This window comes from Rhineura floridana, chromosome 21 (assembly GCF_030035675.1).
Source record: "Rhineura floridana isolate rRhiFlo1 chromosome 21, rRhiFlo1.hap2, whole genome shotgun sequence".
Lineage (NCBI taxonomy): Eukaryota > Metazoa > Chordata > Lepidosauria > Squamata > Rhineuridae > Rhineura > Rhineura floridana.
In genome coordinates, this window is record NC_084500.1 from 2,571,291 (window position 1) to 2,585,562 (window position 14,272).

The 14,272-nt window shown below is 50.7% G+C and overlaps 1 protein-coding gene across 6 annotated transcripts in view; it reads right to left on the minus strand.

Moving 5' to 3' along the window:
* RFFL (ring finger and FYVE like domain containing E3 ubiquitin protein ligase) overlaps positions 1–14,272 on the minus strand; it is a 34,510-nt gene that overhangs the window by 3,840 nt on the left and 16,398 nt on the right. For all 6 annotated transcript variants that reach the window (XM_061605370.1, XM_061605376.1, XM_061605372.1 and 3 more), the window contains 5 exons: positions 11,110–11,310; positions 8,291–8,677; positions 4,141–4,224; positions 2,836–3,043; positions 1,404–1,427 (listed from right to left, as the gene is read on the minus strand). In XM_061605370.1, coding sequence (XP_061461354.1) covers positions 1,404–1,427; positions 2,836–3,043; positions 4,141–4,224; positions 8,291–8,677; positions 11,110–11,310 — 904 coding nt within the window. The remainder of the gene's footprint in view (positions 1–1,403; positions 1,428–2,835; positions 3,044–4,140; positions 4,225–8,290; positions 8,678–11,109; positions 11,311–14,272) is intronic.

The window sequence follows — 14,272 nt, forward strand, 5'->3', positions numbered from 1 at the left end:
AGGCAAGAGCAGCTGCCTATAACTGCCCAGCATCAACTTTAGGCGTTGCCATTTTAGCATTCTCATCGTACTTCCCAAATGGCCTAGGAAAGGATTGGAGGAACTAAAAAGGGATGTGGAAGCAAAGAGGAACCGCAATGAACGGGACAGGAGCATCCTCTGGATGCTTGCTTATGGCCGGGGTAGTTATCAGGATGCAGACTGTAGAGTGGGTGTGTCCTTATTTTTGGAGGCTCAGCAATTAGCTTTAATTAAAAATGCACAGAAGGCACAAAACCAAACATGCTTCTACAGCATCCTTCCCCAACCTGGTGCCCTCCAGATGGATGTTTTTTTATTTATTACATTTATATACTGCCCCATAGCCAAAGCTCTCTGGGCGGTTTACAGCAATTATGGGCGGTTTACAGCAATGTTTGACCTACAGTGCCATCCAGCCCAGCCAGCATGGCCAATGGGCAGGGATGTGAACATCCTGAGGAGTATCTGGATGATCTAGTTGTTATTCTCTTCAGGGTGTTTCTTTGTGATAAATGTAAATGCACTGCCTTCAAGTCAATTCCGACTTATGGCGACCCTACGAACAGGGTTTTCATGTGGCCGAGAGGCAGTGACTGGCCCAAGGTCACCTAGTGAGCTTCATGGCTGTGTGGGGATTCGAACCCTGGTCTCCCAGGTCACAGTCCAACACCTTAACCACTACACCACACCATTTTAGGCCCTGCTGCCGTTGACTGTCTTTTACCCAGTTGGTGACCTATATAGCAGGCCGAGCAGGCCTGTGTCCCTCCAGAAATTGCGGGACTTCAACTCCCATCATCCCTGGCCACTGGCCGTGGAAGGTGGAGTCTCACAACTTCTGGAGGGGCACCGGCTACCTACCCTGACTGGTGCATTTCTTTGCAAAGAGCATTGCCAAAAGTTGTTCCAACAAGTTCTGTTAGTTACCACAGCCACCACCCTTAGCCCCAGGCTTAACAGCACCCTGAAGAAATTCCACCACATCCAAGACACATAATTTCCTTCAACAAATCCCACGCTTACTTGTGCCCAATATACAAGGCTTATCTCTGTCCTCACTAAAGACTGACTGGTTGGCAGGGCCATGAAGCCAAAGTCTGTTTGTTAGACAATCTCTGAAACCATTTTAAAAGACTGGTGTTTCCATCAACTGCTGCCATTCCTCTGGTAGAGAAGTTGTTGCCAGAGACGGAAGGCGTACAGCAGTTTGATCAGCAGTTCAGACCTCTCCTATGCCTATTTCTTTAGCATGACAGAGAATATCAAGTCATCCATATATATGACCACACGCTTTCCAGAAATGAGATAAAAGTTTTCCCCACAAAATAAACTCCAGTCCCTCAGATTAAGCTACCATGTTGATAGAAGGAAAAACTGCTTACCAGCTTGATCATCTGTATCAGAAACTGTCAACAGAAAAAAGGCGTTCGATTAAAAACCCTTTTGCAACAGGGCTAGAGATAGAGCAACAAGATCTGCCATCCCCTTACAAGTGCCTTTTGGGAAGTAGGGACAGAGGGCTGGAAAAATTACTTGGGAGAAGAGGAACGAGGCTTACGATGACGCATTTGGAATGGGGAGGGAGGGAGCCTATTTATTTATTTATTTATTTTATTAAATTTTTATACCGCCCCACTAGCATAGCTCTCTGGGCGGTGAACAACAAGCAATACAAATATATACAATAAAATCCAATAATATCATACAGCAAAAGTACAGAGAATGAAAGATCTAAAAACAATTACAACACACTTTAAAACTGAATTAAGTTAAATTAAAAGCCCTAGAAAAGAGGAAGGTTTTAACCTGGCGCCGAAAAGACAGCAGCGTCGGCGCCAAGCGCACCTCATCGGGAAGACTGTTCCACAGTTCGGGGGCCACCACTGAGAAGGCCCTAGTTCTTGTTACCACCCTCCGAGCTTCTCTGTGGGTCGGAGCTCGGAGGAGGGCCTTCGATGTCGAGTGCAGTGTACGGGCAGGTTCATATTGGGAGAGGCGTTCCAACAGGTATTGTGGTCCCGCGCCGTATAAGGCTTTGTAGGTCAAAACCAGCACTTTGAATCTGGCTCGGAAGCAAATTGGAAGCCAGTGCAAGCGGGCCAGAAGAGGTGTTATGTGTTCGGACCGCTTGGTCCTTGTTATCAATCTGGCAGCCGCGTTTTGCACAAGCTGTAGCTTCCGAACTGTCTTCAGAGGCAGCCCTACATAGAGCGCATTGCAGTAATCCAATTGTGAGGTTACCAGAGCATGTACCACTGATGTTAGGTCCTCTCTGCTCAGATAGGGACGTAGCTGGGCTACCAACCGAAGATGGTAGAACGCATTCCGTGCCACCGAGGCTACTTGAGCCTCCAGTGACAGGGAAGGATCTAAAAGAACTCCCAGACTACGAACCCGCTCCTTTAGGGGGAGTGTAACCCCGTCCAGGACAGGGTATATATCCACCGTCTGATCAGAGAAATCGCGTACCAACAGCATCTCTGGATTGAGCCTCAGTTTGTTAGCTCTCATCCAGTCCATTATCGAGGCCAGGCAACGGTTCAGCACATTGACAGCCTAGAGATCTTACAGACTAACAGGTCATATTGGGCCAGACACTCATACATTTTACTTTCCTTCCTGGCTTCCGGAGAGCTGACCTGGTGAGGGAGCCCTCTGAAGACGCTCCAAGTTGCCTCATCAATAGCTCTCTTCCAGACCATTCAAGGTTTTGGCCTGCAGAACCCGTTGTGATCTCCAAGGCCAACCAAAGAAGCCTTCTTATTCCCACCCTTATTCAAAGATGAAAAGTTGTTTTAAAACAACACCACTTACCCAGCTGCTGAAGATCCTTCTCTTTGTAAAGGCGGGTCACTCTCTCCATCAGTTCCCATTTCTCACAACAGCCCTTGTAGTTAACAAAGTTGCGAGCGAGGATCTCCTTCAGCTGCCTCACTGAGAGAGCATCTATGTCTCTCATGCTTGTTAGGTCAGAGAGGGAGGCCCGCCGTCCGGAAACTAAGTTATCCTCTGAGTCAGTGGACTGAAATACAAAGTAGTTGGGAGGTGAAACTGATGCTGCAGCCTGTCTTATTGCAGTGAAAAAGAACCCCCTCACAATCTGCTACCCAGAGCTTGGGGAGGTCCAGTAAGACCAACTGTCCCTCCAGGTCTAGATGCGAAAGCACCAACTCTAGTAGAAGTGTCTTCAGGTGCGGCTACTGCTACTTAAGTGGAAGTCATAAACTTTTTTATCAAGCACATAAGGATCAAAGGACATCCAAGCATCCTATTTGAGAAGCAGATTATGTGCCTGCAATGCCTTTCTGGCGTGGGCCCAAGTACTGGGGGGCATATTTATCAGGGCACAACTCTTTACAGTTATCAGGGTGCAGACTGTGGAATGAGTGTGTGCTTTTTTTTTTTTTTGGAGGCTCAGCAATTAGCTTTAATTAAAAATGCACAGAAAGTACAAAGCCAAACAGACTATAGCATCCTCCCCCAACCTGTGCCCTCCAGAGGTTTTACGCTACACCCCATCAGCCCCAGCCAGCATGGCCAATGGGCAGGGACGATGAGAATCACAGTCGCAAAGTTTGGGGAAGCACAAAATCCAAAGCATAATTATGTTCCAATCGGTGTATTAGTCTGTGAGTTGCAAATTGGGCCAGTTTCTTTAAAAAAGCGGACCACACCCTCCTCCATCCCTAGTGGTTACACACACAGGATCCCTTGCAAATGGCTGCAGCTCCCTTTTGGAGTCAATACTGCCTGAGAAGGAAAGCATAAATGATATATAGATGCGTTCACGTTTTGAAATCAGAGCGGCATGGGACAGGTTCAGCAAATGGTTAGTAGCAAGCATGCAGGACCGGAGCAGGGGATTTGGGGAAATGGAGGCTGGTCAACCAGTGAGAAACACCCCACTGTGACATTCCAGCTTTGCAGAAGCAAGCGACTGAGGCTTCCACAGGACCACATTCCCAGAAGGGTTTTTTCAGAGCGCTTTTCAGCCTACAGACCACTTTCCGTTTTTATTGCAACCCCTGCCCTTTCAACTCGGGCACACCGGTGACCCCTGCCTTGGCCAGCCCAGGTAAGTAGCCTTCCCAGTTCCCGCCATCCTGTGCCTTCGCCTACCTGCGTCTCCTCCTCGATCAGCGCTTCTACTGCATTCTCCACTTCCGCCATGTCGTCTTGGCTCGGTAACACATGCTCAATTGCCTAGAAGGAAAAGCGGCAGCTGAAAGCCTGGAGGCCCTAGAACTGTAGTTAGTTCCCAAACTTTTTTTCCTCATGGACCACTTGAACATTGCTGAGAGTCTTGCAAACCACTTAACTATCTCTCTGCCCCGTTGAAGCAATTGTAAAGCGCTGTGCTAGGTGCTGTACGATTTTTAATTATATTTTGATTGCTTGTTTTGTTTCTTGTCAAGGATTATCAATACCTTGGCACAGTCACTGACGAAAAGGGAGACAATCGTCAAGAAATCAGAAGAAGGCTAGGACTGGGGAGGGCAGCTACGAGAGGACTAGAAAAGGTCCTCAAATGCAAAGATTGTATCACTGAACACCAAAGTCAGGATCATTCAGACCATGGTATTCCCGATCTCTATGTTTGGATGTGAGTTGGACAGTGAAAAAGGCGGATAAGAGAAAAATCAACTCATTTGAAATGTGGTGCTGGAGGAGAGCTTTGCGCATACCATGGACCGCGAAAAAGACAAACAATTGGGTGTCGGAACAAATTAAACCAGAACTGTCACTAGAAGCCAAAATGATGAAACTGAGGTTATCGTACTTTGGACACATCATGAGAAGACAGGATTCACTAGAAAAGACAATAATGCTGGCAAAAACAGAAAGGAGTAGAAAAAGAGGAAGGCCAAACAAGAGATGGATTGATTCCATAAAGGAAGCCACAGACCTGAACTTACAAGATCTGAACTGGGTGGTTCATGGCAGACGCTATTGGAGGTCGCTGATTCATAGGGTCGCCATAAGTCAAAATCGACTTGAAGGCACATAACAACAACAACAATTCCATAGAATTCAAATGGCAATACAATAAAATACAATGTAATAAAAGAAGCAATTAAAATCAATAATAATAATAGTTGTTGATATTATCAACATTTATATCTCGCTTTTTCTCCAAGGAGCTCAAGGTGCACTCATGGTTCTCACCCTCCTCATTTAATCCCCACAACAAGGGGCGAGGCAGCTTAGGCTGAGAGGGTCTGACTGGCCCCAGGTCACTGAGTGAGCTTCACGGCTGAGTGGGGATTTCAACCCTGCTCTCGCAGGTCCCAGTCGGACACTCTAACCACTACACCACACTGGCTGACAGTGCCAAGGACTACCTGAGTGAAGCTCACGGACCACTGCTGATCCATGAACCAGCGTTTGTGAACCTCTGCCCTATAAAAACCACCATTCAAGGGAGGAGGAGGCGGGGGGGGGGAAGATGTATAGGTAAGAGTCCGCTTGGCTTCTTGGTCCCTCTTGACTTCAATGAGGCAACAAGGAATCCTAAGAGGAAGCTCCGGAAGTCGGCACCATACCCAAGCTGAACCCTGAAATGGTTAGCCGGGCCCTTTACCTGATAGTTGACTAAGCCCCGTTAGGACTGCCTGGGCTCGAGAAGGAAAGCCCTAGGATGGTGCCTCCAAGGAAGCAGAGCTGGGTCAGTCATGATTGAGCCGCAAAGGGCCACCAGGGGACCATGCTGTGAAGGCCTGGCTCTGCCCTGCTGTTCTGCATTGTGAGGCAGCCCTGACATCACGGAGAATGCAAGGCAGCCTAGCTCTTTTGTGACACAGCCGCTGCCGGGCCAAGAGCGCTCCGACCTCTGGAGGGAGGCCCTTTCCATCCCAGAGTCTCAAAGAGGGGCAAAGGGGTCCTCAGTCTCCCTCTGGTTCTCCAGTTGGCTAAAAGAGTCCAGCTAAGAGTCCAACAGGCACATCAAGCAGATTGGCTGCCACAGGCTGAATCAGGCTGATATAGATTTAACGGTCACCAACATGGCGCCTGAGGGTTCAGCGGACCACTGAGGTCTGCCCCGGGCACCCACACAGCCAATGAACCATCACCACCTTGGCAATGAGGAGGTGAGTACAGTTACCTTTATTTATTTATTTTCTCCCTCGAAAAGTACATAGAGCTGAAGGAGGAAGTTGGAAGAACAGCAGTTTCCCCCACTTCCTCTTTCAGCTCTGCGCTCTTTCCAAGGCTCGTTACTTCTGCCGGATCTAGTTTTTGCCAGGAGCCCTTGAGAACGTAAAGTGTGTGTGCAAATGCCCCCTCTCTGTCTCCCAAGTGGGGGCGGGGAGAGGGGCACAGCAGTAACCGGAGGGGGTGGCACCCACAGGAGTCAACTGAAAAAACCCAAACGGAAGACAACTGGTGGGGGAGGGCGCCACATGATAAACCTTAGGAAAGAAACTGGAGAAAGCTTCAGCAACTGATCAGCCCCACAAAATCTGCTAGCACAGCCTTCGCCAGCCTGGGGCCCCGCGGATAGTTTTAGACTACAACTCCCATCAGCCCCAGCCAGCGTGGCTGCTGTGATGTTGAGGACTTCTTAGTCCACAACATCATCCACAGGCAAGGGCTGGGCTAGCAGGTGTTTTTACGCAGCAACCCAGCCACTGCAGCCCCCCCCCAGTGCCTATTTTAAAGAGCTTTCTAAGCAAAGCTCAGTAGTCTGAAGGAGCATCCAAAGCGGCCCTGCACAAGCCTTTCAGGGCCACAGGCAGTCTCCCCCAGCTCCCTTACACAAGAACCTGCTTTAAGGGCTAAGAAACTCAGACTGCTGCTTCTCGCAGTCTGCAGGCAAAGGGCTTGCAACCCCAGCCCACCCCACCCACTCTTGTGTGGTTGATGACGACGTAGCCAACCACAACTCTTCTCTTGACAAGAGACAGGCGTTACTCATACCCCAGTAACCTCCCAGTTGGATGACTGCGTTATACGTGGGGCTGCCTCTGAAAATGATCCAGGAGCTTCGGCTACCCCCAAAATGGAGGGGCGAGGTTGTTACTGGAGGGTAACAGACAGGATTGCATCACGTCAGCGCGCCATCTTCAACACAGCTTCCAGCCAGTTTCCAGGCCCAACTGAGAGGGCTGGTATTCACCTCCAAAACCCCAAAGGTCTTGGGGCCTGAATATCTAAAGGATTGCCCCCTCATGTGTATACGTGCTGACCAACTGAAGGCATATATGTCAGGCTTGGCTGGTCTGTGACCAAAATAAATTCATTCATTCATTCATATATGTTAGGAAGGGCTGTGGCACAATGGCAGAGTCCTTGCCTTGGATGGAGAAGGCCCCAGGTTCAATCCTAGCATTTCCAGGTAGGGCTGGAAGAGGTGTCCTGCCTGAAACCCTGAAGAGCTGCTGCCAGCCAGTGTAAACAAAACTCAGCAAGATGGGCCAATGGCCTGTCTCAGTATTAGGCCACTTTCTATGTTCTTCCAGGCCTTTGCTTGGCTTTTAAATTGCTTTTAGCGAGCTCCTGATGTTTTTATGTTGGTTTGACATCAGCCGTTGGGCTGGAAGGGCCGGAGCCCAGTGGCAGAGCATCTGCCCTGCATTCAGAAGGACCCGGGGTTCAATCCCCAACAGCATCTCCGGAGAGGGCTGGGAGAGACTCGCTGTCTGGAACCCTGCAGAGCCGCTGCCAGTCAGTGTAGACAATACCGAGTTAGATGGGCCAAGAGGCCTGACTCAGTCGAAGGCAGCTTCGTACATCCTTATGGCACACACACATTTTGTTACTGACTGTTCTCTGGCTTCGATTGGGCTTGTATTTATTTGTTTTTAATGTAAAAAATATGTGAAATATGTGAACGGCCCAGAGGCCGCCCTGGGCTCCTACTGGGAGAAAGGGTAGGATATAAATTTTATTTATCATTATCAACAACAACAACAACAAATAGACTGGGCAATATATAAATGCCAGGGATTTAAAAAAAAACGAAGTGGGCATTGTTGTTCAAGTCAATTACGACTTATGGTGACCCTATGAATCTTTTGATATTCATAGGATTTTCATGGTCAGAGGTGGTTTCCCACTGCCTTCCTCTAAGCCTACGGCACCCGGTATTCCCAGGCGGTCTCCCATCCAAGTACTGACCAGGCCTGGCCCTGCTTAGCTTTCCAGATCAGACGAGATGGGGCGTGTTCACTCTTAAGTGCAAACGGTAACCTTGCCAAATCACCCAATGACGAGGGCAAAGGACCACCCCGGGATTTTGACAGGAGAATGACGCCGGGGTGGGCAATACCTGCAGCTGCTCCTCAGTCTGCAAGCCCGGGTCTGCTGAGGGACACTCAGGAGAGGAGTCCGGTGCGGCAGGTGGAGGCGGATCTTCCTCCTGGACAGGGGAGACCAGCGTCAGCGGAGGGACCCAGGGGGGCCTGTCCACTTGGGGGCCCACGGGCCGCTGGCCAATGATCAGACACACCAGCTCGTCCTTCTCGCGACACATCTCCGTGGAGATCTCCCGGAGCTCCAGGTAGTCCCGCAAGTCCTTCACCTTCATTTTGATCAGCTCCTCCCGCTGGAAGGCCGTGGCTCGGAACCGCTCGCAGAGGTGGCAAAGGCAGGGGCCGCTTTCTGGCTGGCACGAACAAGCCAAGCAGAAGGTCTTTTTGCAGTCCAGGCAGACGTGCTGTTCGAAAAAGGGAAGAAAGGGGAGAAACATCAAGATGGGGATCTCAGGGGCAGAGGAAGATCTGGTGCCCCTCCAAATACTTTGGACTACAACTCCTGTCAGACTCAGCCAGCAGCGCCGTCGGATTCTGGGGCTGATGGGAGGGAGCACGGCTGGGCTGGCTGGGGCTGATGGGAGTTGTAGTCCAAAGAGTCAGAAGGGGCACCCCGTGTTGCTCCCCAGAGAGGCCGGATTCTGGTGCTCCCTGTGGCCACAGTAAAACCAACTTCGCAAGGCAATGAGCGCAGAGACACGTGGCCCTTCAACCATGTCAGGAAGCCTACTCGGTCATCCAGATCATCCACGTGTCCCTTGGGTGGTAAAATACCAGGTGCCGTGACCCGGAGATACGTTACGAAGGGAATTCGCCATGTCGGAAGAGAAAGTGGGAATCGGGCCTTACAAGACAGGTCAAGGCAACTGAATTTGGGGAGGAGGGGAAGGACAGAAGTAAGCTAAACTCTCTGCCAAGAAGTGTAATGCCTATGCCTATGAATTATACCACACGTGGCAAGCCAGGGGGGGGGCAGAATATAGGGAACGAAAGCATTAACTATTTATGGCCACAGTAGGCCCTAAACAAGGACTGGGGATCTCTAGAATCTTTGCATTCACCACTTGGCTCGTTGTAAGGCACAAAAGTCAGCAGGGAGATCTGCTCTCTAACATCGTGGCACACTTCAGAGCATTTCCCCTAACAATTTTTTTAAAAAAAACAACTACTAAGCATCCTGAATCTTAACAGCTTTATGACCTGCCTCGTCCCGTAAGGTTGTGGGCACCCTGAGCAAAATGTTTACTGCTTCCCACCTTCAGTGGGAAAAAAGCCAGCAAGAGAGAAAGATCTGGCCAAATTCCACAGTCCCATCCCCCAAAAGAGCCAGCACAGGCTTTTATGGGAAAGGTCCGCAGCTCAGAGCTAAAGCATTGCATGCTGAAGGTCGGGGGTCAACCCTTGGCATCTGCAGGTAGGATTGGGAGGGATCCCTGTCTGAAACAGCTGCAGCGTTAGTATAGGCTAGAAGGGCCAGTGGTCTGAGTCAGTGTAAGGCCACTTTCTATGTTCCATTTTTCTGCTGGCCTCCTCACTAACAAGCACATTTTTCCGGGGTGTGTGTGTGTGTGAGAGAGAGAGAAACAACAGCGTTGTGAACGCCTTGTGCCACAGAGGCCATTCAGTATAAAATGGTTCAATGAGCTTCCTGTTCTCCATGAACACATGATGCCTTTTTTCCCCCTGGTTTGGCAATGGTAGTAAAATTAATGGTTATATTCATCACACAGCATGCAGTCCTCGTGAGTTCTAAAAGGAGCCTTGTCTCGCGATGACCTTTGGCCGTCAACAAACCAGCTCGGCTGACTTAAAAGCTTTCAGCAGAAGCTAAACTGGAACAGCGAGGATACTGGAACACCCAGCCGGCAGATCACAAACTTGCCCGGGAGATCTTCCAAGTGCATGCATGTCTTTCAGGAGTCCACAGGAAGTTGAGAAGCAGTGTGGGAGGGTGGTTATTAGCATTGTGGTGCCTGGCGTTTGGGTCTAGGCCCAGGGAGACTTGGATTTAAACCCCAGCTAGCTGCAAAGCTCACTGCATGACCTTGGGCCACCATGAGCGCATTCAGCCAGATCTACCTTGCAGGGTTATTAGGGAGGTAAAAACTCTGCTCTGATCTAGGAGTAAGGGAAGGATTAAAACAAATTAAAGTAAGACAGTGGTGCAGGGGAGGATTCCAGCAATTAATTTGTAGGAAAATAAACCGAGATTCCAAAACCGGGCAATACCTTTATTGAGACGAACCCAAAATGTCCCCAAGACGTAGCAAGCTTTTTTGGGGGGGGGACGGGAGAAGGATTGCAGTGTTAAGGTGGTAGTTAATAATGGTCAGTTGATGGAAACTAATGGTTTGGAGATGGCTGGAAATCTCACAGTGTATTTCTACAAGACACCCATCAGAGCTGGGGGAAGGCGACACCTATCCAAGTGATTGGAGGGCTGGGAAGGACTTGCATGCATACACGTGTGTTTGTGTGAGCGCACATGGGTGCGCACATGGATACACACAGAGAACGCACAGCCTTGTTTCCTTCCACATTTACAAGTAAAGCAAATAACTGCCAAAGGCGCCACAAGTCTCTAGTCCTCCCTCCCCCACAGGAAACCAAACCCAGGCCTCATTTTCCCTCCCCACCTCACCCCCAAACTTCTTTCCACCTGAAGTGAGGAATTGACGTGATCAGAGTCAGAATGCTTCTGAATGCCAGTTGCTGGGATCAGCAGGAGGGGAGAGCTGCTGTTGCACCCGGGTCCTGCTTGCGGGCTTCCCATTGGGGCTGGCCACTATGAGAACAGGATGCTGGACGAGACGGGCCCGGACCCACCGCCACTCACCTTAAGGGAGGCGCTGCCAAAACGCGCCCCGCAGCCTTTGCAGCCCTGCTCGGCGCCCGTGGGGGAGGGGAAGGAGCTGTAGCCGGCGTTGGAGTATGCCTGCGCGCGGGTCCCCTGCTGCGGGCGGTGCTGGATGTCCTCGGGCTGCCCGTTCAGGCAAAACCAGTTGCAACACGTCGCCCACATGATAACCGCTGACAACTGAGGAGAAAAGGCCAAAAGGCGACATCAGTGAGCAGAGCAGAGCCGGTTTCGTCAGGCAGGAGAGAAGTGTTTGGGGAGGGAGGAGCAGCAGTTGGGGGCCTAGAGGCAGCGCTGTGCATGTTTTCTCCACTTACGGACCAACCGGGCGGCCCAACTCGTGAGAATGCCTGGCTCTCACCCACAGCAGAGGGGGAGAACCCGTTTCTGACCGGGACCGGTTCAGACTGGGAGGAGGCTCACGTGACAGAGTGTTGCCTCATCTCGCACACACACGCCTAAAGAGGGCATGACTGGAGAACTCCTCCAGTGGGCTACTTTGCTATGCCGATTCGTCTTTCATTGAAGTTCGTTCAAAGAGAAACAACACCATCTCCTGGGTGGGTCGCACAACAAGGGGGCCGACACCGCACCATCAAACGTGCCTCCCCTTTAGGAGACAGTTCCTCCCCCCATACGTCAGCTGTGTCCCTGCCCCAGATCTCACTAGAGGACAAGAACCGTCTGGCCCAGCCAGCATGGTGGTCAGGGATTGCCAATAGGGCCACACGTTGCCCATCCTTGAGTTGAGGGAAGGCAGGCGGTTCACACAGAGGATCCTTCCAAGACAGAGTCCAGAGACAGGCCAACCAACTCATGTGACTGGGAAGGGGCCACAGCTCTCTTGCATGCAGAAGGTCCCAAGTTCAACTCCTGGCATCTCCAGGCCTTATAAAAACAAGACTGGTGGGGAGGGAAGGAGGAATGTCTCCACCGGGTCTGTACATACGTATGTTTATAATGAAAATGGAAATGGCCTGCCTTCAAGTTGATCCCGACTTATGGCCACCCTATGAAGAGGGTGTTCATGGTAAGCGGTATTCAGAGGGAGTTTACCAATGCCTCCCTGTGAGGCTAGTCCTCCCCAACCAGCTAGGGCCTGCTCAGCTTGCCACAGCTGCACAAGCCAGCCCCTTCCTTGTCCACAACTGTCAGCTGGAGGGCAACTGGGCTCCTTGGGACTCTGCAGCTTGCCCACGGCTGCACAGGTGGCAGGGCACGTCACCCCTGAGCCACGCCCCGTGGGGGTGATCTTTAGCTGGCCCTTGACACCCAGGAGACACGAGCGGGGATTTGAACTCACAGACTCTGGACTCCCAGCCAGGCACTCCTCCCCACTCTGCTAATACAGAATATTTATTTATTTAATAAAGTGTATATACCGTTTGGCTGTAAAAAGCTTCTAAGTAGCTTACCAAACAAAACCCCTAAAATTATCAATGAAGCTGTTAAAAACAAGTCATCAAAAACATTTTTAAAACCATTAAAATAGCACCAGGCCAAAAAGATTAAAGCACATCAACACCTACGTGTCTGGATAGGCTTGCCTAAACAAAAAAGTTGCAAGGAGGCACTAAAACGAATACGACGAAGGCGCCTGCCTGACGTCAACAGGCAGGGAGTTCCAAACAGTAGGTGCTGCCAGACTAAAGGAACAATTCCTTCCAAGTGTGGAGTTTCATAACAAGTGTTATGCGGCGCCTGCCTATTCTGCTGACTGAAGTGCTTGAGTGAGCACATACGGGGTAAGGCAGTAAACTGCTCCCAAGCTGTTAAAGGCTTTATATACCAGTAGTCACACCGTGAACTTGGCCCAGTAACAAATCGGCAACCAGTGCAGATCTCTGAGCAGAGGTGTCTAGATACACTGACAGGGTCTCGCTCCTGTCTGCAGTCTGGCTGCAGCAGTCTGGCTGCAGCATTCTGCACTAACTGCCGTTTCCAGGACAAGGGCAAGGCAGCGAGGAGGGGGAGGTTCCTCAGGATTTGGGGAGGGGGGGAGAAAGATAGATCTGGGCATCTCCAAACACCACTAGGAGCAACAGACAGCAACCAGTTCACAGGAAGCTAGGCACTGCCTCGCTGCCCTTGCTCTGCACCCCTTGGCATGCTTTCACCTGGCCAGGGTGCCTCTCTGAACTGCCATCATGCCTCTCCCTTGTCTGGATGGAAGACAAAGAGGGGGGTGCAAGTGTGTGTAAGCATGTAGGAGCTGCCCTGCTGTGCAATATTAGTTTTGCTTCACCCACTTGCTTTCTGTAGCCCCGCCCACCACTCAAAGGCCCCACCCATTTTATCCTCACAACAAGCCTGTTATGTAGGTTAGGCTGAGAGCCAGTGACTGGCCCAACGTCACCCGGTGAGCTTCATGGCCGAGCTGGGATTCGAACCCTGGTCTCGCCCAGGTCCCAGCCTGACACTCTAACCACTACACCACACTGGCTAAGCCGTGGCCAACCTGGCACCTTCCAGATGTTTTGGAGTACAGCTCCCATCAGCCCCAGCCAGCATGTAGTCCAAAACGTCTGGACTGCACCCCGTTGGCCAAGGCTGATTTAAACAAGGCGTCGAACAACATGCAGAGTTTAGGGGCTGTTCCATCATTCTTAAATGACCACCTGAGAGAGGAAAAGGAGAAGGAAGCCAAAAAAATGACAAAAGGAGCTTACGGAGGCAAAACAGCAGAAAGCAAAACTACTGTCCCAGCTTAAATACCTTGTGTTTATTTTGCTCTCTGCAGCTTTTGATTTTTGATAGAAACTGCCCTTTAGAAAGTTTTTTTTGGGGGGGGGGGATTCACAGCAGGATCTTCTCCCACGCTGCTAACACTCGTGACGCGTTTGTCAGGAGTGAAAGTTAAAGCAACCGCAGCCGCTCTGAATTCAGGAAATGCTGTCATTTCTGTTGGGAAAGCCAACCGTACGGAAGGTCAAATGACTCACCCGGCACTGCACAGGAAGGCGGGCGTGAGGCTCCGGCAACAAGATCCAAGCCAGAAAAAGGTGCAGAGGCTTGAGGAGTTCAGAAAAATCTGTTCCCAGCCTGGACTGCCTTTCCCCAACCTGACACCTAGCCTACCTCACAGGGTTGCTGTGAGGATAAAGTGGAGGGTGAGGAGAACCACATACGGCGCCTCAAGCTC